Source organism: Notolabrus celidotus, chromosome 18 (genome assembly GCF_009762535.1).
Source record: "Notolabrus celidotus isolate fNotCel1 chromosome 18, fNotCel1.pri, whole genome shotgun sequence".
Lineage (NCBI taxonomy): Eukaryota > Metazoa > Chordata > Actinopteri > Labriformes > Labridae > Notolabrus > Notolabrus celidotus.
Window position 1 is genome coordinate 26,606,735 of NC_048289.1, and position 24,790 is coordinate 26,631,524.

The 24,790-nt window shown below is 40.3% G+C and overlaps 3 protein-coding genes across 4 annotated transcripts; 1 reads left to right on the plus strand and 2 right to left on the minus strand.

Moving 5' to 3' along the window:
* Window positions 1-768: 768 nt before the first annotated feature.
* LOC117829728 (insulin-like growth factor-binding protein complex acid labile subunit) lies at window positions 769-5,727 on the minus strand. Its single transcript, XM_034707369.1, has 2 exons — window positions 5,227-5,727; window positions 769-2,390 (listed from the first exon to the last, which is right to left on the minus strand). Exons 1-2 carry the CDS (start codon window positions 5,530-5,532, stop codon window positions 1,620-1,622), a joined length of 1,077 nt encoding a protein of 358 aa, XP_034563260.1. The 5' UTR covers window positions 5,533-5,727; the 3' UTR covers window positions 769-1,619.
* Window positions 5,728-8,052: 2,325 nt separating this feature from the next.
* On the minus strand, window positions 8,053-18,286 carry lsm12b (LSM12 homolog b). The gene is made up of 5 exons (XM_034707372.1): window positions 17,985-18,286; window positions 13,973-14,106; window positions 13,079-13,188; window positions 10,659-10,785; window positions 8,053-8,650 (listed from the first exon to the last, which is right to left on the minus strand). The coding sequence occupies exons 1-5, from the start codon at window positions 18,109-18,111 to the stop codon at window positions 8,558-8,560; spliced, it is 591 nt and encodes a 196-aa protein (XP_034563263.1). The 5' UTR covers window positions 18,112-18,286; the 3' UTR covers window positions 8,053-8,557.
* g6pc3 (glucose 6 phosphatase, catalytic, 3) lies at window positions 17,862-23,284 on the plus strand. Of its 2 annotated transcripts, XM_034707370.1 has the most exons (7): window positions 17,862-18,400; window positions 18,529-18,725; window positions 20,319-20,425; window positions 20,517-20,607; window positions 20,721-20,839; window positions 22,031-22,172; window positions 22,268-23,284. In XM_034707370.1, exons 1-7 carry the CDS (start codon window positions 18,314-18,316, stop codon window positions 22,608-22,610), a joined length of 1,086 nt encoding a protein of 361 aa, XP_034563261.1. In that variant the 5' UTR covers window positions 17,862-18,313; the 3' UTR covers window positions 22,611-23,284. The 2 variants fall into 2 exon arrangements, with proteins under 2 accessions (XP_034563261.1, XP_034563262.1); XM_034707371.1 differs by having other exon boundaries at window positions 17,864-18,725.
* Window positions 23,285-24,790: the final 1,506 nt, after the last annotated feature.

The window sequence follows — 24,790 nt, forward strand, 5'->3', positions numbered from 1 at the left end:
CTGTCTCTCCATGTTAGCCTTGTGATAGGTTGGCAACCTTTCCAGAGTGTCCTGCCTTCTGCCCAAAGTCAGCTAGGATTGGCTCCAGCCGGTGCCCATGACCCAGAACGGATGGATAGATGGATATTAGCCTGTCAGAGTGAAATGCCCAAACTGTGTCCCTCAAAATGACAGAATCAAACATTCGGGACCTCCACTGTCCCTCAAGGTTTTTAGACGTAGTTTGCAGCTGAGGGAACATTAATAGGCCAATCCAATAACAGACATCAGAATGACAGAAAAGAGCACAACAGCCAAACAAACATATTATCTTATAGTATTTTAAAAAGGCTAGAAGCAGAACACTAGACCGTAACATCTGTGCATCTCTGAGTTTAGAGTCTAAGATTTGTTCTGCAGGAAACTAGCCTGTGTCCACATGTCGTCGTGTTTCCTGTGCTGTTTGAATTTCACCTGAGTTGTCAATTACAAACAAAGAAAATCAGAAAATTATAACAGTTTTTATTTATCTGAATTATTTTATTTGAAATTTAACTTATATATTTTTTTACATGCTTTCAGAATAATGACGAAAAAAATGCAAACCTTTTTTTTTCTGGAAGGGATTCTGCGACCCTCTCATCAGTGTCTCACAACCCCAACTTTGGGATCCACTGAGCTAACATTTCAGACATGCATCTTCAAAGTGAATGACATTTTTATATACAATGCAGTGGTAAATAAAAAAAGAAACACTTGCATAAATAATTACAAAATTAAGCTGTCAGATCATTTGTCCTGCAGAGTGTGCACAACAAACCTGGATTTATTTACTGAATGAGAAGAAGAAGAACACACGACTGGACTTTTAATTTGATTGAGAGTTCAGTGAAATATGAAAGCATTCATCTTTTTCTACAACTCTACACCTTCTTATCCCATTACCAACAGGTGCCTGGACTCTAAACGACACTGGGAATGAGGGAACGGTTAAAGTCCTTTCAAGAGTGAATACAGATTTGATTGAATGTAATGAGCTTCTTAAGGTACAACACTATGAGATCATCTCTGCAATACTTGCAATAAGTAGCAGATGATTATCAGTCATTGGTATTATCTGAAAATAAAGTCAGTAATGTGCGTCCCTCGTTGTTATAAAGTGGCTGCAGCTTCAGCCAAACATGTTCTGCTTGTACCAGAGAAAAGCCCAGAATAATGAGGCAACTATGATGATTTCACCTCTGACATCTCTATTAGAGCACAACCGTAACTTAAAATAATCAGGGACAATCATCACAACAAGTTTCCAAAGTAGTGAGATGTGATATGAAGAGACAGGAAGTAACCAGATACATGATAGAGATGTCAGCTTGTGTTCATCAAGAATAAACACACTGTTCTAAAGCACTAACACATTTATGGAGATCAGATTCTGGTGTTTTTAAGGTCTTGAGATGACACTTAACATTTCTGATTTGCTGTAATATGCAGCAGCTTTTAAAGGACCATTCTGCGATTTTTCTCTTCTGTTGTCTCTGCTGTAATGGTTGCAGCAGGATGTGACCTTTATGTTATTGAATGAGAAAAGTTGGAAGGTGATTTGAATATTGATGTCAAAGGTTAAAAGGCTGATATAAATGTCACTTTTCCTCCTTCTCTGACTCTGCATCACTCGCAGCCTGATTGTGCTTCCTGTTGTGCTCTGCTTTGACCAGAGCACCGATCACAGCGAGCAGCACGGTGATGGTGATGGCGAGCACCGTCGCTGTCTCAGCCACACACAGCTGACTGTCCAGAGATGCCAGAGAGCTCCCAGCCTGCACAGGAGGAGCGTGGCACACGATGTCCCTGTAGTCGTACACGCGCAGACGTCTGACGTGCTGGATCTTGCTGAAGACGCGCTGCAGCTCACAGTCGCAGATCCAGGGGTTGGAGGACAAGAGGAGGTGGGTGGTGGTGGTCTTGAGCTTCAGGAAGGTCTTGAACCGGATTCGCTCCATCTGGTTCCCCTGTAAACCGAGGAGAGTCAGACTCTTCAGAGGAGCCAGAGCTTCAGTCCCGATCACTGAGATGTTGTTGTGTCCTAGCAGCAGTCTTTCCAGGCTCTGCTGCCGGCTCAGGAGGCCGTCCCTCAGCTCGTTCAGGCGGTTTCCTTCCAGGTTGAGGAGGCTGAGCAGAGACATGCTGCTGAACGCTCGGACATCAATCACCCTGAGGAGGTTATAACTGAGGTCCAGTCTCCTCAGGTTTTCCAAGTCAGCCAGAGAGGAAGAGTCCAGGTGCTGCAGCAGGTTGTGGTCCAGCCTGAGTTGCTGTAGGGAGGACAGACTCTGAGTGAAGTCCTGAGGGAGCCCACGCAGACGGTTAAAACTCAGGTCCAGTCTCTCCAGGAAGTGGAGTGATGAGAAAGACTGAAACACAAACAGAGATGACATGTCACCAAAGCTTCTGGGACTAACTTCAGGGACTGTTTTCAGGTCCAGAAGACTTTGTTTTAACCCTGTTAAAGTCCCTGTTAGAGGAGTTGTACTTCCTCAGAGTGCATGTGTTTTGGTGGCTGCACTTCCTGATCTAAAAGCTTGTGATTGGTCAGGTGCTCAGAGCATTCAGAGGGCTCTTTCACAGAGGAGATCCCTACACTTTGTTTGAAATCTGATGATCGGCAGAAGGAACCTTTCTATATTATGGCACCTTGGACAAAAAGTCCTCTCTACTTTTGGTGGAAAGGAAGCTTAAATACGACACCCAGGTACTGAAGTTTGAATTTAAGGTCCTTTGAATTTAAGGTATCACTAAAATTATTACACACTATTTCACATTTCAGAAGAGATCTTCTACTTTTTCCTTTTTTGATATTTATATCATGATAAAACTAAAACAATATATCATTAAGTCAGGGACAATGAATCCATTATCAAGCACGATGGCCAAACATTTGATCATTTGTGATGTTTTTCTTCTTTTCTTAGTTTCATATCATTGTTTGAAGACAATCTTTGGGATTCAAGAACATTGAGACTCAGGGACAGGAGCTCAGTCTGTAGGGACTTGGCTTGGGACTATAGTGTCACTGGTTAAATCCCATAGCAGATCAAGTCTGGAAATTGGGCTGGTTGCAGAAGAAGTGTAAGTCTATATTTGTCTAGGCCATTTTGAGGTGCCCTTGAACAAGGCACCGAACACCTAACTGCTTGTGGTGCTCTCTCACGTGTGGTCTCCTCATTCTGACTTATCCCCTCAGTGCATGATTATAGAATCTGATTTGTACCTACTAATGCATCTACAAATATGAGAATATCCTGGAAATGTTTATTTTTTATTTTTTACAATAACTTGAAATTAGTAAAGGAACTCAAAATGAAATAATTTAACATTTTGACTGTTTGAAAGGCTTAATTTAAGCTACTGTGTCTTTAAGCCCTGCCACTAGCATTCTGGAAGCCTCCTCCACTGTTGCCATACTACAAAGTAATTCGCTGTTTTCAAAATGGCGTGCTACACACTACCTAGAAATGTAGTATGCAGTACGTACTACATACTGCAGTTGAAAGTAGTCTGTAGCATGACTGTTCTGTTGGATCAGATCAGGATGCTGGGTCAGGCGTCGCTGTATCAGTACGTACTGCTAATATAATAGGCGGTTTCAAAAACAGACCTTCCCAGAGGAAAATTTTACTGCTCAAGGCTTTCTCTTTTAAATCTCTGGAGACAAAATTGAGATTCTCACTTCAGCCTCATTCAAGTTTCAAATTGTTCTCTCAGTTTCTCGTTAGTTTCTCCTAAAATTCACTAGGAGAAATAGTCGAGACCATGACATAAGACTTAAATGAGAGATCTCATTAATGGCTAATTTTCTTGTCTTTTTTTAAACATATTTTTTTACTTTATTTGACAGGACAGCTGAAGAGAGACAGGAAATATGGGGAGTAGTGAGTAGTGTACGACATGCAGGAAAGGGTCGACTGGCCAGGAATCGAACCAGCGACCCCCGCAACAAGGACTGTAGCCTCTGTATGTGGGGCGCTTAAACCGCTAGGCCACCAGTGCCCAACAGAATCCACCCCTTTAATTGTAATAATCTGGCTAAATCTGGTCAGCCCTTTTGCAGCCCATATTTTGAATAAATTGTCTGTTGTACCTGGTATGAAATCTCTATCTTTAGAGCTAATCCACTAAATCTTTGTGAAGTTGTTTTGTTCCAAACAGACTTGTAAAGGAAGGACCATATTGTGAAGTCAAAGAAGAGATCCTTTGACATCTAAATAGCTGATCTTTAAGTGGTTCAAATGTTTTAATGAGAATTGTAAGTTTGTGGACAATTACATTGAAATCTTAATTTTGCAGGGCACTATAAATGTTCATGAAAAGGTGAGCTCAGGCTCTTTCTTTGCTCCATCTGAGCTCAACTTGAGTCACAAAAACTGAGTCTGACAAAAACAAATGGATGAGGTTAGATTGAGAGGGCTCCCTGCTTTTCTCCACCTGAGCTCTAAAGGAGTCACAACACTTGAGAAATACCTGAGAATCATTTCAGATTTTGACCAGATCTCATTTTGAACTGAAAGGGAGACTAAGCTGAGACTTTTTGCAACTTCTGTCTGGAGGCAAGAATGAGAAACAGGAGACATAAGCTATAGTCTCATTTTGCTTTCATTCAGATCTCATTGTTGTCTAGGAGACATAAATGAAACACTTTTGAGATCTCCTCTCTAAATTTATTTTCCTATGGGTTCTCACGGTTTAACCAGTGCTTCCCTATTTGAAATACCCCCAGCAACAAAGACTAGGTAAGTGTTATGTTTAATATGTTCTTTTAAGGAGATTTGCCAGTTGGTGATGTCATAATTTGAGAAAATCTCATATGGCTCTGTCAGAAATCTCATGTGACTTTCTAAACAAGCCGCTCAGAGCAGACTGGAGTCTCATCCTGGGATTACCCAACACATGTTTACCTCACAATCTGAAACTTTGCCCACGTTTAGTATTGACATCCAACATTTTAACTTCATATTTATGTGCAAAATATGAAAAAGCATACAACAACCTCTGTAATGCTGCTTTCAGATTAATACACGGCTGAACAATATCAATGATTGAATGAACAGTTATGTAACCTTATCCACGAGTCCATATTTCTAGCTCTACCTCAGACAGCTCAGACTGCAGGATGTTTACATGTTGTAGATTACATTTCAGTGTTATCCAACATATAAAATAAAACTAGATGAGCGCTCTCTTGTTCTGTACCTGTGGCTGCAGAGTCTGGATGCTGTTGTTGGACATCAGGAGGATCTTCAGCGACCACAGCCCCATGAAGGCTCTGCTGCGTACCTCCGTCAGCCTGTTCCCACCTAAATCCATCATCCAGGTGCCATGAGGGATGCTGAGAGGTAACCGCACCAGACCTCGAGACTGGCAGTCCACCAGAGCCGAGGACTCGTAGCAGAGGCAGTCAGGAGGGCACAGATTGAAGCCACAGGACGCATTAAGAAGAAGAGAGATCAAACAGAGTGCATTAAATCCACACAGAGTCTGATTACTCCTGAAAGTCATCGTTAGTGTAGAGTTCCCCTCAAAGACACACACCTCAGTGTCCTCAGTGTCATGGTCCTGCTGTCACTTCAGTGAATCCTCCACGAGCTGAGCAGACCCTGAATATTCATGACTCGTGTGGGATTATGAGCTTAAGCAGATAATCAGAAAATATAAACATATCAGGGGAACAACCTGGTCTTTTTTGGACTGATTCCCGAAAAAGGATTAACTTCTGCGGCTATATTTAGAGATGTTAAGCTTTTTTTTAGTGGAAGCTGTTACTTTACGTCCGTCCTTCTGCAGCAGAGAAATATTATTCAGATTTTTCATAACTTTAACTTTAGGCTTGTTAGAGACTCAGCCTGTCAAAGAAATGTACTTCTATATTTTAGAAGCATGGAGATCATGTTTGTCCTGATAGAAAAAGATCATGGATTTTAATTTATGATTGACTTTTATCAATTCAAAATGGAATCAGTCATTTAAAAACACAAACACATGATCAGATATTCAACAGTTTGGATCACCTGGCTGATAATTCTGATAATTGATGAGTCAAAAATCATCAATAACAGCTTCTCATATGTAAATATATCCATGTGAGTTATTTATTCATGGAAATAGACATAATATTCAGTAATATTGTAATATTTTAAGCAGCACAAGGGTTTTAAACCATCCTGATTTGGGGGGAAATTAGCTATAAATAAGCTAGAAAATAAATTCAGATAATTTTGTTAATTTTTAAATAATCATTAGAATTTTTTGCTGATCAGTTTCTTCATTTTGAAGGTGTCAGAAAAATATTAAATATGTTTTTTCAGTCATAAATGATGTCCTAATGATGCGTCTGGCTTTCTCCACAACCCCAAAATTTGCTTACAGGTAGAAGTGAAACCAAAAAATATTCAAATATAAATTTCCAGCTAACACTTTTAAATTTTAGCATTCATGTTTGTCCTGATAAAGACTGGATTTTAATCATGAGCATCTTTGGTCAGTCATTTAAAAAGACAATCACGTGATCAGATTTTCAGCTGTTTGGTTCACCTGGCTGATAATCCTGATAATTGATGAGTTTTTTCACATAAAAAAATCATCAACAACAGCTTCTCATATGTAAATATACACATGTTGGTTTTTCTTCATTAGAGAAGACTTGATATTTACTGATAATATAATATTTTGAAGCAGCACAAGGGTTTTAAACCACCCTGTTTTGGGGTAAATCAGCACAAAATAATCACAGAAATAATTGCAGATACTTTTCTTAATTTCTAAATAATCATTAGAATTTTTTGCTGAACAGTTGCTTCATTTCTAATGTGTCAGAAAATTCTTAAAAATGGTTTTCAGTCATAAATGGCGTCCTCGTGTGTCTAGCTTTGTCCACAAGCCCCAAAATTTGCTTACAGGTAGAAGTGAAACCATAAAATATTCAAATACATTTTAGACTTTTGTCAATCATTTAAAGACACTCACATGATCAGACTTTCAGGAGTTTGGACCACCTGAATAATATTACATATTTTTTGTATTTAATTCTGATAATTGATTATTCTTTTTCACATCGAAAATCATCAATAACAGCTTCTTATATGTAAATATATACATATTTGTTTTTTCTTCATGAAAATAGACTTTATATTTAGGGATATTGTAATATTTTAAGCAACAAGAGGGTTTTAAATCCCCCTGATTGTTTGGAAATCAGCACAAAATAATCACACACATAAATTTGTTAATTTTTAAATAATCATTAAATTGTTTTGCTTCATTTGTGATGTGTCAGAAAATGATAAAAATGGTTATCAGTCAAAAATGACATCCGCTTGCAGCTAGCTTTGTCCACAATCCTCAAAAATATGCTTACAGGTAGAAGTGAAACCATAAAATATTCAACTGTCTTAACATTTTATTTCATCCCCTTTAAACTACTTAATGCTGTGGTATCATTTTAATTTAGAGAACTAATCAATGAGTATTTGAAGCTCTAAAACCAAACACAAGTGCAGTTGCTAAGTGTAGATGCACTTTCCCCCAAAAGCAGTGTCCTCATCTCTCCAGCTGCACTCTAAGTATCCAGTTAACTCCGTCAGCAGAATCCACGTTTCAGCAAAGGTTTTGCACCGAGGATTTACTCTGTAGTGCTTTTTAGCGCTCAGGGAACAGCAGTAAATACCATCAAGCAGCTTTAGAGAATCCAGAGGCTTAGAACATTTAAATAATTAATTTGAAGCAGTGATGGTTTCGGTTTGCTGTAGTTACACGGACGCATCAGTCAGGCTACCAAACAACTCCCTAACAGAGACTTCAGCCTCATCCATAATAACCTGATGGGCTTAAACATGACGAGGATTCGGCTGCCTGATCGGTCACAGTGAGGACGCGAGGTGATGTCGAGTTTAAGCGAAGCGTTCGAATGAAAGCTTCGTCCTAACACATCCCACAGTTTACACACATGTTCAGCAAATCACTCGTTCTCAGTGCGCGGGTTCGTTCAGGAGACCTTGAAAAAGTTGTTGAAAATTACAGTCAGAATTTTTGTTACTTTTATTTTAGAAAATGTCCTTTAAAGTGTGGCATTTCAAGTCACATTTTGTTTTTAAAATACAGAAAATACAGACAGTAGAACATGGATACAGCAAAAAAAGGAAACAATGACAGAAAATAAAGCTAACAAGCCTTTCTGACTGCTCTAGTTTTCTCTTTTTGAAATGGAACTGAAGGCAAAGGAAGGAGGGCGGAAAAAGAAAAGGTTTCAGGGGGAGGGAGGGGAGGAGTGGGGGCAGAATGAGACAAGTTAGTTAAGGAAACTATGCTTTATGGTTCATGTTTAAATTATTCTTTATAAAGTCTAATTTAAGATTTAATCTTTCCTCTTTTTTGTCTTTTTCATTTAATGGTATTTTGATCTTCTGGATCCAGGGCCCTCAGCGCTCCTCCTTGTGGTCTCAGACTGAGGACAAGGAATGCCGACTTAGTCTGGCAGTGGGAACAAAACCACCCGCGTCGCCTTCCCCGGCTGACCCACACTGCCAACTCAAGAAGATAAAGTGGAGTCCTTCTGTGTTTGCTGTGCTTGTGTACGTTGCATGGACTTCTGACTTTCCAAGTCTCTAAAATGTTTCTCAACCTGTGGAGACAAAAAACCAAGACAAGAATGAGGAACAGGGACATCAGGGAGTCAAGGATTCATACTGCAACTCATCCAAAGAGGGGTTCTTAGATTTACACATCATGTCTCAAAATAATGACAAACATCACAATGATTTATAGAATATAGTTGTGTAGCATCTTTAAAAATAAGACATACAAGAAGGCTAAAGATGGAAACTTCCTGAGGTGTCAGTACGCTCTAACTCGTGTGCTTCAGAGACGGTGAAATTGATCTCCACATCTTTCAAATGTTGGTCTCAAGTGGAGAGACGTTCATTCATAAATTCTATCAGATGTGTAAAAACTCCTCGACATTCAGTGATTGATCGAGCAACGGAGGTCAAGAAAGAAAGGCTGCAATGGTTAGACTCTTCCATAGCAGCAGAAACATTCAGCAACAGAGGAGGTTTGTGTATGATGCAGCTTGCTCGTGCAAATTTGAAGCCGACACTAGCTTGAAAAGTCTTACATGAAGAGATCCATTTGTAGAAATCTACCCCAACTTGTTTCAGACTTGATCAATCTGGATTTGAGTTTAATTTAGCAACCCTTATGTTATTCCAAACATTGCTCAAGATGAGCTAGAGAGAGAAGTTAAAGCCTTGCAAAATGACCTGCAGACCTCTGTTTCTCATGTTTATAGTAATAAAAAGTCAGCCTATTAACCGACGCCTGCATCACTCAATGTGATGTTTGGACTAGCTGTCATGTCATCGTTAGGACGGAACAAATTTATGTCCCTGCAGTCCAAACAAAGTTTGTCTGCTCGTGCCTGAGCTTCATTTGGCCTCGCTTCTTGTTAACTTTAGTAGCAGGTGGCGGGGGGGCAACACTGAGAAGGCTGCCAGCTGAATGACAAACTGCGGCACATGGCGAGAGTTAAAGCTAAATTCAAACACTCCAGAGTTTTAGAGGTTGACTGAGACGCTACAATGACTAGACAACTCTGAGTCTGCGTGGTTTTAAGTGCTGTCTGTCGTTATGTGCTTCAGACAGAGGTGACTTTAAGTCATCACTGAATAAAGGTTAGATTAAAACATGCGATCATCATCTCGCAATATAAGATCTCTCTATCCCTCTCTCCAACACGGTCTCAGCAGATGTGTGTCTAACATGAGTCTGGTCCTGCTGGAGGTTTCTGCCTGTTAAAGGAAGTTTGTCCTTGCCACTGTAACTTGCTAAATGCTGCAAAGTGCTCTGCTCATGGTGGATTAAGATGAGATCAGACTGAGTCCTGTCTGTAAGATGGGACTGGTCCGGGAGACAGACACCCTCTCTACTCTTAAGATTAGGCTTCAAACTTTCCTTTTTGGTAAAGCTTGTAGTTAGAGCTGGCTCAGGCTTGGACCAGGTCTTAGTTATGCTGCTATAGGCTTAGACTGCCAGGTGGAGCTGACACACTGGGATCCTGTCTTTCCCTCTCTCTCCTCTCTCTGCCTGTTTCTTACTTTAACTCTTCCTGTCCCATTAAAAGGTACTAACCATAGACCTTTCTGGAGTCCCTGAGCTCCCTTGTCCTGTAGGTTTGCTCTGGCCTGCTGCTGTGGATGTGCCAGACTCCAGTTGCTACAACTACTATTGTCTCCATCTCATCTCTTTCATCTCTCTCTCTTCATCTCCTTCAACCCCTCTTCCAACTCGGTCTCAGCAGATGTGTGTCTAACATGAGTCTGGTCCTGCTGGAGGTTTCTGCCTGTTAAAGGAAGTTTGCCCTTGCCACTGTAGCTTGCTAAATGCTGCAAAGTGCTCTGCTCATGGTGGATTAAGATGAGATCAGACTGAGTCCTGTCTGTAAGATGGGACTGGATCTTGATGTTGGGTCTTTGTTAATAGAACAGGGTACGGTCTAGACCTGCTCTGATTGTAAAAGTGTCTTGAGATTGAAGTTACACAACAGAAAAGTACATGTTTGATATTTTGACGTCACTTTGTTTCATACTCATAACATATATATATATATATATATATTAAAAAATCATACTTACTATTTTGCGTACATGACTTAAAGCGCTTCCCTCTTTGCCTTTGCAGTTCTCAGCCTGGTAAGGCGGCGAGATTACAACGTCGTCCATCACAATAATGTTCTTCTCCTGCCATTTACAGTCTTTGATGCTGCGAAGGAAAGAAGAAGAAAGCGTTTGATCTGCAGCTCAGACGGAGATTTGTTGCTTCAGGAAACACTTCAACATGGAGATTTCAAACATGGTGACTCCTTTAAGTTTCTCTACTCTCAACACAGTATCCAGTAATAGGTGATCATCTCTGTATCAAATATGATGTTACATGTTGCAGAGACGCTTCCGGCTGACTTACTAAGCGTAGGTATTTGTCACGTAGGATAGATTGGCGTCAAAGTGAAACTAGATCTCACAGAAAAAGTTACGACTCATGATGAGGTGATTGATTGAACAGGAAGTCTATTCCAGTAAAAAGAATCAAACGAGTTCTCTTTAGAATAAATGAAACTCATCAAATCGTGACGTGACCACGGACTGAAGTTACATCTGTGTGACAGAGCAGGGACACACATACAGGCGGTAAGGGTTAGGATTAGATCTGAGAGACTAAAATCTGATACCAATCAACATTTTGCAGAACGAAACAAACGTGAATGTAACACCAAGTATGTTTGAGATTTCAGAAACTGATAGAAGACATGTAAGGAGATTTTTTTCTTCCTGTTCTGAAAATAACTGGTGGAGGAAACGGAAGTTACTTTAAAATCTTCCTGGAAAACTCAGGCATTTCGTGTCCACAAAAACACGATGCTTTCTGTGATCATGTTGAGCAACTTCACATTCTATATCTCGGTTGTTCACTTTTCTTTGAACCTTTATTCAAACTAAGGATGTTAACAATGAATCGAGTATTGATTCATTGATTGTTAAGAACTTACTCAAACACATATTTTTTTGTTTAGACTTTCTATCATGTCGATCAAACATCATGTGGTCTCATATTTCATTCAGCTATCAGGGAGGTGTTTTAAGTTTAAAGCATGTTTGGATGTGAATCAGCTGACTGAAGGTGAGACGCTCAGCTGGGGGCTGTGGCTGAGTGACAGGTCTCGATGAGTGTTTTTTTTCCTCGGCTGTCAGACTGATTATGACCCGGTTGCGCTCCCGGCGGACACCTGACCGCGTTCACGTGTTTATTTCTCTCAATAAGAATGAGTAGACAGAAAACTGGACACGGTGAGACTGAAATATGTTCCTGTTCAGTTCTCTTGTTGAAGTCTGAGCCTTCACTTTTATGACTGTATGACCGCAGAGATTATGAGCGTGCTCCACACGATGATATTCGGCGTGTTTAACATTTTGAACACCTCAATACGATCTGTAGATATTTAATACTTTCAGTTATATACTTTGTGTGGTAAAGGGAAATTTTGATTCAGGGGAAAAAAATGCATTTGGCATTGTTTTTGACATGGGAAACGTTTGCTTTTTTTTAATGATTAATTGATAATTGATCGTTAACAATTTCCAAAGATTGATCGCGCAAAATACTTGAAATTTGCATCCCTAATTCAAAGTGATGTGAAATCAGTCAAAGCAAGTGGAACGTTTAGTCAGTGTCAGATTTTCAAGGTCATACTGGTGCTTACGAGTGCTCACTCAGCAAGAGCAGGGGGAGAGGATGTAGAGGATCTAGAATTAGAATCACAGCAACTGTCAGAGGAGGCGAATTAACCCGGTTTGAGGCTTTTTAAAACGAGCAAAGAAATGTCAGGACTCCTCAAATAAAAAGAATCACAGGCTACTTTAACTTCTTGGATCATGTCTCTGCTGAATCGCTGGTTTTGTTTTGAAAAATGTCTCCAAAACTTCCCGTTTGATTTCTCTCTTTTGCTTTTGGTCTTGAAGTCTCAGTTTGACGTGACGAGCCCTCAGGGGTCACCAGCAACCCGAGCCAAAGTTCACATTATTCAAATCTAAAGCAGAGGATTCTGCTCTTTTGCCTTAGGGATTTCTACCAGCGATCGAATCCCATGATGCTTTGTAATCACTGCAGGAGTAACGTGTGCAAATTAAAGAACTGGCAGGACCGTGGGGGGGCTGGTGTTTGTATCTTAGTCCAGCAGCTTCTTGTTAACTCTTGGAACGCGGTGCTGCTGCAGGTGTTCATTTGTGTTTCAGATCAGGTCTTGGGAACGCTTTCAACTCTGACTTCCCTTGTTTCCTTGTTTCCTTTCAGTCCCGCTCCCACTCTTTTTTAGGGATGGATTTTGGACTGATGAAGCCAATAACAGATGGCACACGACTTTAAAACCAGCATCCGCTTGTCTTTACGGTTTACTCTGCGCTTAGCATGTACTGCTAATACAAGCTGGTGCTTTTGCTAAAAGAAGAACGCCCTCCTACACAGCTGACTGTAAACCTGTAAACCTGAACGCAGCTCTTACGTTTTGTGAATAGTCTGGAATAGCTGTTGGCCCTCCACAGAAACCCCAGCACTGATTGCATAGGCTTGGGACAGCTTGTCCTCCTTTTCTGTCCGTGCTCGATTGGCAAGCTGTGAAGAGAGGAAGAGAACAAAAAGCTTTCTTTAATCGACTATTATTTGTTTTGACAGCTTTGAACCAGGAACAGCTTATTTTTAAGTCTGGACAGTTTCATCATTTGTCTGTTTTGTTTTTCACTTAATGACTCAAACAATCTCACACACACTGTTGTGCTTCGGAAAGTGACGTCTAAATCTTATGTGCAAAGATAACTGCCACAACAAAGTCATCCCTCTAATGTAGTTTGACTTTAAAGCTCTGGATGTGCCAGATTTCCCTTCATGTTGCTGCTAAGTTCACATGGGGTGGACTATATACCCAGGTCAATTTTACACACACTTTTCTGAGCACAAGATCCCTGTTTTAGTTGTTCTTGTGTCCAAACTCAGAGGCTGAATCCCCCAGTAGTTGATATTTCTAGACTCAATACGTCATCACAGGTCTGGATTATCTCACATGCTCCCCTACGGACATCTTTAAGGTGTGTACCGTCTTCAAATTGTCATCAAACCAGAATTTACTCAAGTTTTGGTGAGAAATCAAAACCTCCTGCTTCCCCGGCTGTTTGTGAAACTTGTTAATACTTAATAAATGAATAAACATCTAGATTTGATCCCTTATAAAAGGTTAGACGGTCATCTTTTGGAGGATCCTGCCCCTGACTCAAGTCAAAGCTCTGACTAAAGGAGCTTATAGATACCCAATACCACTGACTTTAGCTTCTATCATCTGCCCACACTTACAGAGGAGGAACTCGTACACTTGTAACAGGACAGAGATGAATGAAGGACTTACCTTGCTAACATTCAGTGATGCTAGTGGGGGTGGAGTCTCAGTGCGGTCATTAATTATGTCCACATCGGAAACATAGGCTAAGTTGATCAGGATGACGTCGTTGAGGTTTGGCTTGCCGCTGGAGGAAGCACATTCTGTGAAAGGAGCTGGAGTCAAGGCGGAAAAAACTTTGTAACACATCACAGAACGACGAGTGACAAAACGACCCCGGGTGAACCTGGTGCTCCCGCTCCCTAACACTGAACAGAGGAGCTTATGAAGCCAGAGAGAGAACACAGGCTGAGTTACAGTGACAGTGGAAGGGGGTGCCAGTTACAGGATGCAGCTCCAGAGGGCAGTGCTGCCACCTATGGAAACCACAGATGAATGAATGAAGACTTCATGGAGGTGTGTTTCAAATCATGTTACAGAACGGTGACATACGCGTCACCTGACCTGTTTTGGAGCTAAGTGAATAAATCAAATGCAGCATCAACCCTGCAGTGAAATACAGTGTGACCTACTCTAAATGCTTCATTATTATACAACAAATCCAGGCGTGGAATCTTAATCTGTAACGCACTGGTTTACAGTCAGAGGAGGTCGTTTCTGATTTTCTCAGAGTGAAATTTGGATCTGAAACCTGCTACCTGTTTACAGAAACATGAAGAAAAAGGACACAGGAGAATATTGTATACATGTCACCATGAACCTGCGACTGTCAGAAACCTTGACAGAGCAGGGCCTCAAGGCATTGACCCCACTTGCCCCTTACAGAAATACAAACACGGCTCGTCAGGGTGGATCTGACGCACGGGAGGTTTCATTTCCCTCAATACAGATGGCAGACAGTCTGAGAGTAACACCTTATTTCATTGCCAATTGATTCTACACACAGCGGATACAGGCTGGGGGAGGAGAATACTGAATTAAAAAACCTGTGCCATCATTTGTAATATGGCTGACCTTATAATTTTGAGACTTGTTAACTGATAATTAAAGCTACATGTGCAGCTTTCCTCACACAATCACGGACTCTACTGATTTTACATCGCAACTGATTGAACTTATGATCCCAACCTCCATATTTCATTCATTCTGCTTCGTCCTGCACTTTGACATTCTACGTATTTTAAAACCTATGTGAGCATAAGTCATGTGGTTATCCAGCATGATATCTAACTCATGTCTGACTCATTCAAAATGGTGGTGGTGGTGGAGAAGAAGGCCCTTAACTAATACGTCCAACCTCTCCACCATGACCTGGACGGACAGCCGAGCACCTACAGACTGTTGCAGCTCTGATGTCACACGAAGATCAGCTCCAGGATATATTTTGTGCCCCTGCGATATCTCTTTCACCTTCTCACCTCTGTTACACAGAGGACTCTCATCCTGAGGTCTCTTCAAACTTCCTTTTATACTCCTCCTTGCTTCTTTCATTTGCACATTAACACCTCTGTATGAAGTATTTGCACATTAAACTACTCTGATCACCGACTGCACATCTGGTACTTTTTTACTGTTATTGCACGATGCATTGCGTTTGCAACTCTGGCGCTGTAATGCATCATTACAACTTTACCTCTCATTCAGGTTTACTCTTTGATGCATATTTAGTTTCATATCATGGATTTTCAAATGCAAGATTACATTTGTACTGTTCTATACAACAGGGGTTCCCAAAGTGGGGTTAGTGAGATACAAATGGGGGGATCAGGAGATGTCTTCCAGAATGTTTTTTTTGAAAGAGTTATCTAAAACTTGTACATTTTACCCGTTCTAGTAAAAAATAGACGTAAATAGTAGCTAACCTTGAAAATAGAAAATGTGATGAGTTTTCTGCCATTCTTTTTGCTAGATGACTATATGACAGTCATCTGGCAAAAGGATACCTGTATGACATGCTCATATAGGGAGGTTCATTTTCTGCAGACCAGCTAAATGAAGCCACATTAATACACTGAAGGACATGAGTCTTTGGCATCTGTATTTTGGGGGTCGTGGGATGGAAAGTTTTGGAACCCCTGCTGTATAAGACTGTCTCTGGTTTGTGAACGTTTAGTCTTATATTTTGATTTATTCAAGTATATTTTGCGGGTACATTTTGCTTCCATTTGCCCTGTACAACTCCTCCCTCTCCTCTGATGACTGAACTATATTCTGTACTGTGTGCAATAACCTGCAATATCCCTGACACTTCAACATCCTGCATACAATACCTTCATTCCCAGTGCTTTTGTACATAGCAAACTGCAACTATTCTGCATTTCTGTATATACTTATTAATCCGATTATATTATTTCCTTCGTATTTAGATCTTATTTTATTCCTTCTTTCTATTGATATTTTGACTTTTTTATACTGTGTAGAAGAGCATCTGTAACAACTGAATTTCCCCCGGGATAAATAAAGTATTTCTGATTCTGATTTTAGTAGATCAGTTAATTTATTTTCTATTACGGATTGAGGATATGGATGTATACTTTTCCCTTCTGCAAACATCTATGTAATGTGTGTTTGTACTCTGATGCTCTGTGTTTTAACAGCAGCAGGTTATTAAAGCTAACAATTAGTTTGTCATTCAAAGAATGTCCATCCCTTCGTCCATCCATCCATCCATCCATGAATGGGTGTAGACATGTTAACCAGCTAGCTAACGATGGATGAACTGATGAACAGAATTGGGTGAGATATAGTAAAACAACTCTGGCAATGTAATGCATCACTACACCTTTACCTCTCTCATTCAGGTTTACTCTTTGATGCTAATTTTAATTTCATATCATGGATTTTCAAATGCAAGATTACATTTGTACTGTTCTGTATACAACTCTCTCTAATTTGTGAACATTTTAGTCTTATATTTGATTTATTTAAGCATATTTTACAGGTATATTTTGCTTCCATCTGTTATTTTACTAGATTAGTTAATTTATTTATGCATGCATACTTCTTTACCCTTCTGCAAACATCTATATAATGTGTTTGTACTCTGTTTTAACAGCAGCATGTTATTAGAGAACATTTATGTCTTTTATTTTGATTTATTCAAATATATTTTACTTCCATTTGCCCTTTTACTACATTAGTTAATTTATTTTCTATTACAGATTGAGGATTTGGATGTATACTTCTTTACCCTTCTGCAAACATCTATATAATGTGTGTTTTAACAGCAGCAGGTTATTACAACTAACGATTAGTTTGTCATTCAAAGACTATGCATCCCTCCGTCCATCCATCCATGAAAGGGTGTAGACATGTTAACCAGCTAGCTAACGATGGATGAAATTAAGCTAGTTGAGGCTAAAACGTGTAGAAATGAAAATACAATAATTCAGCTCATAATCAGACATTAATTTTAACGTGAACAGATTTAGGTGAGATATATTAAAATGATCAGATGGTAATCTCGGGAATGCTAACACCGTTAATTGATCTAGTAGCGGTTAGTGTGTGTGGCCGTACGTTAGCATGCTAGCCGAGCTAACAGTGGAGTGCAGCGTGGATTAGCTCGCTGCTCATTCATCTCTGTGGAATCAAAATGTAACCGTTAGCATCCACGTTTCACGGCGTCGCGAGCTGTGTGCGTGGGAAATACTCAGTACAAATTATAAAAGAAACGTGACAAGAAACACGCGCGAGGGGCGGTTAGTGTCAGCTAGCCTGCTAACTAGCGACGGTTAGTGCCTGTTGAGAGCACACAGCCATGATGCCTTTACGAGGATCCGCTGCCAGATACTGATCCATGTTGAGGGGCTGCTGGGCAATACAATGAGTGGATTCAAAACACATGCAGCTCCTGAACATGAAGGCTTAAAAATCAACCTGTAACACAGACACTCACTTCGATACTAAGGGATGGTTGTAGCAGTTTGAAATATTTAAACGGACAAAGATATGTAAGTCAGCTCCCACCAATTACGCCTGCGCGGATCACTATTTGACATATTTTCGGTTACCCTACAGGCCCTTGCAGCCAGGCAGGCCAGCAAGCCCTCCAACACCCCCCCAATCGAACAAAGGATACTCAGAGTTAACATCTTGGACTGGTAGTCAAACGCGACCACTTCTCCTTGTAGACGCTGGCCCAAGCAGGTGAGGCAAGAGACATGGCTCCCGACGCTGAAATACTCCCCCGGTCCAGGAGCCGCCATCTTCTCCGCCAGGAAACCGGAGCGCCTGCCTTACGTAAAACTACGCGATGACGTATGGAGGCGACAACATGGGCGTGTCGAAGGACGTCGCGTTACGCTCTTTTAATCCAACGCTTTACCTCAAAATTAATTTGATCTCCCTTTTTTATCATCTAATCGTCTTTTAAACACATCCGATGTGATTTAAATAGAAACAATATTAATGAACCGAAGAAGAAGAGTGTGCTCGCTTTGTCTCCCCACTCAACCGCCCTCCATTCAAAGTGCTCCCCCTACTGGACACATGGGGGTACTGCACGATGTACTGTAGCACACACCCTGAAGTGCAAAAATAATGAGCATTGCATTTTGTAATTTCTCTTAAGTGAGGTACATGGGTTAAGAGAGGACGCATTCATGGAGGATATTTATTCCCAAGGCATCTGGATGGCTGAAAGCCTCCAGCAGAGGACGGGGAGTCATGAAAAACTTTGGCTTGTTGTCACACATCTTGGGGATCCCAAAGCAGCCTTCCTGCTCGTCTTCCCCTTCACATACTTCCTCAGTAAGCGAGCCGGGCTGGCAGTGGTCTGGGTGGCAGCTTTAACGGAGTGGTTCAACTTGGTGTTTAAATGGTAAGGATAAAGAAAAGGAGCATTTATTAGCATCAGTTAGCCTTTCATATGCTCTCATTAGCATGCTAGCTTGCTGCTAAACACTCCATTAACATTAAAACAGACAGCCACAGATATTTAAAGTGATATAAGTGTCGTTTTTTGTTTTTTAACTCGTAGTTTAACTCTCAATTTAGGAAACAGTTTTGTGGTTTATTCTTTTGACGTCACAGCTTCCGGGAAAGCTAATGCAGTGCGTCCATATGAACCGTCCGACTCCATACATCCGACAGCGGAACCTTTTATTTTCATTACATCATTTTATTTATTCCTTTTTTTGAATTAATATTTTAAATTAAAATAGCATGAAGAAACATTTGTGTTCAGAAAAGGGGGAAAGTATAACAATTGTTATTTTAATAGGTTTTAAATTTTTTATTTGGGGTTTTTCTTTATTATTTTTTCGAAGCTAGTTTAGTTTTAATCATTTTATACAGTATATGGTTTTAATTCGTAATTAATGCTAATTTTCATTCATTTATTTTAGATTTTAGTTTTTGAAAATGCTTTGTTTTATTTTACTTTTTATTCGGTTTAGTATAATCTTTTTTTCCCCCTATAATAAAGGACACCAGTCAGAAGCAAGACCCCAAAGTGCCAGTGAAAATACTGAAAGAAATGTACATACAATTTTAACATTTTAGTCTTGTATTTAGATGTATTCAAATATATTTTGCAGGTAAATTTAGCTTTCATTTGCCCTTTTACTAGATCAGTTAATTTATTTATTATTATGGATTGAGGATATGGATGCATACTTCTCTACCCTTCTGAAAACATCTATATAATGTGTGTTTGTAAATATACAAATCAACAACCACAGCCACTTACAAAACACAAACCATAGAAGATGTGTGTCAGGCAGTGTCACTTTGTCCTTGCATGTGTGTGACACACTGACCAAGATAGAACTTAATACATTTTCTCTTAAGTTTTACATTTATTTTATTGTAAACACAAATGAAGTTGTAATATTTTTTTTTAAATGTTTTTGTAAAGACTTGTTTTTTATCTTTATTTAAGTTAAAATATTTTTAAAAATTATTTATTTATTCTTGTTACCAGTTTTCCTTAATTATAATAACTCACTCTTTTTAGTAATACTTATTAATGAATAAATAAATGAAGGATTTAGTTTCACAGAAATTAAAAAAAGCATATAAAAACCATAACATGTGGATTCACTTTTGGAACTTTAAGTTAGCAGACAAGAACAGCATGGGGTGTAGCATATTTGAGTCATATTGGTAGATAAGAGATAAGCAGTGATTAATGCATCAGTCATGTGCAACAAAGAGTCACCAATGTGACTCTGTAAATGTTTGACAGTGTTAGAGGTCATGACGTGACACACTCCAGTACAGCAGGTGGCAGTGTCCACCTGTATACCTCTACCACCTCCGTCCACCACACATCTATCCATGGATAGAACAGGGTACAAAAAAAGCTGTCCCACCAGGCTCAAGAACCAGCTCAACCCCTCGTCTGCCTGTATGACTGTGACTGAACTGAACACTGCTGCACATTATGAGTTGTGGTTTTCTTTTGTCCCAGGATGCTGTTTGGAGAAAGGCCGTTCTGGTGGATCGGTGAATCAGGTCTTTTTCTCAACAAGCAGCCTCAAGTCCACCAGTTCTCCTCCACATGTGAGACCGGCCCAGGTGAGAAGACTTTAAAGAAAAACACAGCATCAGTCACACATAGAACACTTGAATCAGAGTCAGAGCTTTAAACCTGGTGTCTGTGTTTCAGGGAGCCCGTCTGGACATGCGATGGTGACAGCAGCAGTCTGGTGGGTCGTGGTGTCCACACTGGGGTCATACCTGTACTCTCGAACCCACAGGTATCCTGCAGTGTCACACATAAAACTGCTGCTTTTGTATTTTGGAATCTTAAAAACAAAGAAACTCAGACAGTAACTCTGAGCTCTTTCTCTCTTTCTCTTTGTGCCTACAGTGTGCTGTTGTCTGCTGCTCCATACCTGCTCTACGTGCTGATGCTGGTGGCTGTCGGACTCTCCAGGATTTTCATCCTCGCCCACTTCCCCCATCAGGTCGTCACTGGCTCGATTACAGGTCTGGACTTTATGCATGGATTAAGTTTGCTAATTCTGTATTGACTGTTTTACATAAATTAAAACAAGGACTGTCAGCGTTAATGTCTTCGTCCTGATGTGATGGAGGTTCTAAATAAATGCATGTTTAAAAAAATATTTTGACCCTTTCAGCACACCGTAGTTAAGGTGCTGCAGCATCCTCCTGCTTCCTGCTGCTACCATGACAGAAACTAGTGACGCCACCGCACTTTAGAACGGCACACTTTGCTTCACCAAACTCTCAGATGGCTCAGCTGATAAATCAAAATAAATATGAGCTTTTGCGTGAAAGGAAATTAAAACATCACCAAAGTATTTTGAATTTGATCTCCCATTTACGAGCTAACCATACGGGTGCAGCTACTCAGACTAATGGATGAAACACTTTGAAGCCTAATTTCACTGTATGCAAGTCACGCAATGACAATAAAGGCATTCTATTCTATTCTAAGCCGTCTCCTATCTCTAAGTCATGGTTTCAGAACACAGTGATGGAGCAGTGCAGCACTTTTTAGTATGATAAATGTAAAAGTCAACATGATACAGCACGTTACATTGATTTCATCTGATACCCAAATCAGGACACAGGTAAGACTTGTTTTACATCACTAACAGGGGTTTAAAAGGTGTTTAGAAATGCAAAACGATCCGATTTTTAAAAGTGATAGATTGATTAGCATTGATTAACTGTTGAAATTCAGAGTTTAACTGCAATTAAAAGGTGGAAACAAGCTTCTTTTCGCTGATTTATCCAATTAAATTTGACAAGTACCGTCCAGTTTACCCAAAACCTTTGCCTTAATGATTTTCAACAACAAGAGGCGATCAGGGTTTAACAGCTTGGGCATAAAAACTCAGCAAACAAACAGCAAAGCACATAACTCGATAAGAAATGAAAGACTCAGTCTGTCATTATACAGAAAACTTAAGGAGCTTAAAAGTTTAAATTAATAGACATATTTACAAGCCGACAAAAACACATTGTTTCTCTGATTGCAACAAGAAGTGTGTGTGTCCTAAAGAATGAAAGTACGTGCTGCTCCTCTGAGGATTTCCTGGTTGCTTGTAGAATACACGAGCTGTATAAGTTCTTATTTGTTAAACCAGATTAAACGTTAGTGCACAGGAAAGTTTAATTTGCATATTTGAACTGATTAAAGTGTTTTTTCAGGTCTCATTCTGGGGATCATTCTGAGCCGCAGAGTACCTGAAGGTCGCCCCCTGCTGTTCTTTTTTAGCCTGAGCATCGGTTTGCTGTTCAGCACTGTGTTGCTGCATACTGGACTGCAGCAGCTGGGGATCGACCTCTCCTGGTAAAACTTTAAAGTCACTTTTATGTGTACTCATTAGTCTGCTCAGTGTATAATATCTTTAATATTTCCTGGGATGTATTCTGTCTGTTCCGCAGGTCCATTGCTCTGGCGAAGAAATGGTGCTCCCATCAAGAGTGGATCCGTTTGGACACAGCTCCCTTCTCCTCTCTGACTCGAGACTGCGGGGCTCTCCTGGGTTTGGGTCTGGCTCAGTACTGGAAACCTGGAGGTTACTCTCTAGCCTGGGCTCCACGAGCTTTATGTCTGGCCTTCTCATCCATGGGTCTATACCACGTCAACCGCCTGCCGCTCCCAATCAAACCGCAGGGTCTCTTTTACGGCCTGTTCTTCGTCAAATTCATCATCGTGCCTCAGATCGTGATTGTGCTCGTGCCGGGACTCGTTCACCTCTTCACTAACAAGACGAAGAAGGAGTAGGAACCATGATCACTCCATATCAGAGGCAGTTCACTCCTCAGTCTCTGTATAAACATTTTAAATGTCTATTTGATGCATTTCATGGCTGCACTTGTGGGTAAAACTGTACATAGTATTGTTTGTCACAGTCCAAATGTTGAGGGTCTGTGGAGGGTTGTTTGTTTCATTTTTATAAGAGAGTAAATGAGCGTTCAATGTGGGGATGCATCAGATGTTTAATCACATGTGCAGTAAATGTATGTACTGTGATGGTATCAGTGTTCTTAATCTCAGAGTATTTTTTGGGAAATGGTGAATTTCTATTTTGAGGTTTTGCTGTATTTGAGGTTTCTTGCATCAAAATGACGACACGTTTGCTTCTAAGTATTCCTGAAGAAAGGTAGAGGGGGAAATATTTTTCACTGTGTTGATTATTTGTTCTTACTTGAATAACTTTCAGCTCTCAGACCTTCATCAGATAAAGGATAGGGTTTCACTTTAACTTGGTCTGGGAACCAAAAATCCTGAGGTGGTTTAAAGTGTTAAGATTTTATTTTTCTTAGTTAAATGGTAGAAACACCTCGTGACTGTGTTTACTTTAGTTTACATTACAAGGTCAAAGGTAGCCTGCAGATTTAGCATTGCACTATTATAGCAACACTGTTGTATTAACACATTAAAGAGGTCAACACTCACATCATTGTGTTGTTTAATGTGTTCATCTTCTGTGTCAAAATCGGCGCCTACATTACCCACAATGCAGCTAATCTCAAACAGTGGTGAAGAGTGGGATGAAGAGGTTTTATAAACTCACCTTTGTTTTGCTCAAACTCAATACTACACTCTCACAAACCTGTCCCTCCACTACAGACAGCACTGTGCTTGAGGTCACACTCACAGCTGATCAAGGTGCAGGGATCACAGCTGCAAGATGTGGGACCAACTCCCCTCACTCCTGCTAAAACAGGGACTTAATGCAACAATCATTTTATATAATAAGCAGCCAGATGAATAATTATTTAACATACTCACAAAAATCTCCACAATGTGAGAACATTTTTGACATATAGCTCTCAATCTGATGTTTATAATCTGTACCTTCTTTGTAAGTGGTTTAACTTGGAAGTATAAATCACTCAATTTAAGAAACATGCTGTTTTCAAAACTGGAACAAGGGGTGAGATTGTGGCACTCAGCCAGCGGAGGGGCTGAATGCTCCCTTTCTCAGCAGCAGAGGAGAGCTGGTTTTCTGAAGGGAGTGGGTGTGGCTTAGCAGAGGAGAGTGAGAAAGGTGATCAGATGATTACGGACACACCTGTGGCCTGTGTGTGGAAAGAAGGAGAACAAAGAGGAGACACTTTTGGCAGAGAAGGAAGGTGGAAGTGTGGATAAAAACAAAGAAATAAGGAAGTTGGAGAAGTCATCTGGAGCAGGCTGAGATGAAAGAATCATTCTTTGGCTCTGGAAATCTCCTCACCTGATTTGGACTTCACTTAGATGAACGCTTTTTGATTTTTGGCACTACCATCCCCACTCCTCCCCCTTCATCAGAAACCATCCTCCTGAACCAGAACTCTGCACTCAACCCTAAGCAACAGGCTGGTGGATGATTCCAATCACTACTGGCACCCCTAAACCGCAAGTCCTGCTCACTTTCTCCCTCTGCTCTCTCTCTTAACACCCCTACACCCCTCCACCCCTCCACCCACACACTAACAAGCCTGCAGAACAGAGAGTTTTAATTTCCTGACAATGGATTTCATTTTGATTTAAAACTATTTTGGGACCTTGAAATCTTTATTCAACCTGTTCTGACTTTTTTAAATTTTGTCCTGAATTTAAGTTAATACTGATTTATTATAAATTAACTCTTTATGAATTTCCTTTTTTGCACTTGGTGGACAGTCTGGCACCAAATTAAAAACCCCTGACAATTTAAAGTGACAATATACGCACAGGATTTCTGTCACGCTACAAGATACAGGAAATACTTAAAGCTCTTACATCATCTAGGTTACAACACCGAGGATCCTCAACGGCAGAGTAGGCAGCAGTTTTGGAAAGGCCCCAAGTCTTCAGGCCGCACTTCACCTGACTCAAGGCTGAGACTCCCTCTCTCCTAAAACCTATGAGCAGAGTAAAGTTAGCAAAACATGTTAAAAAAAAAGATCTGTGTATGATTCAGTCAATAATCCAGGAAA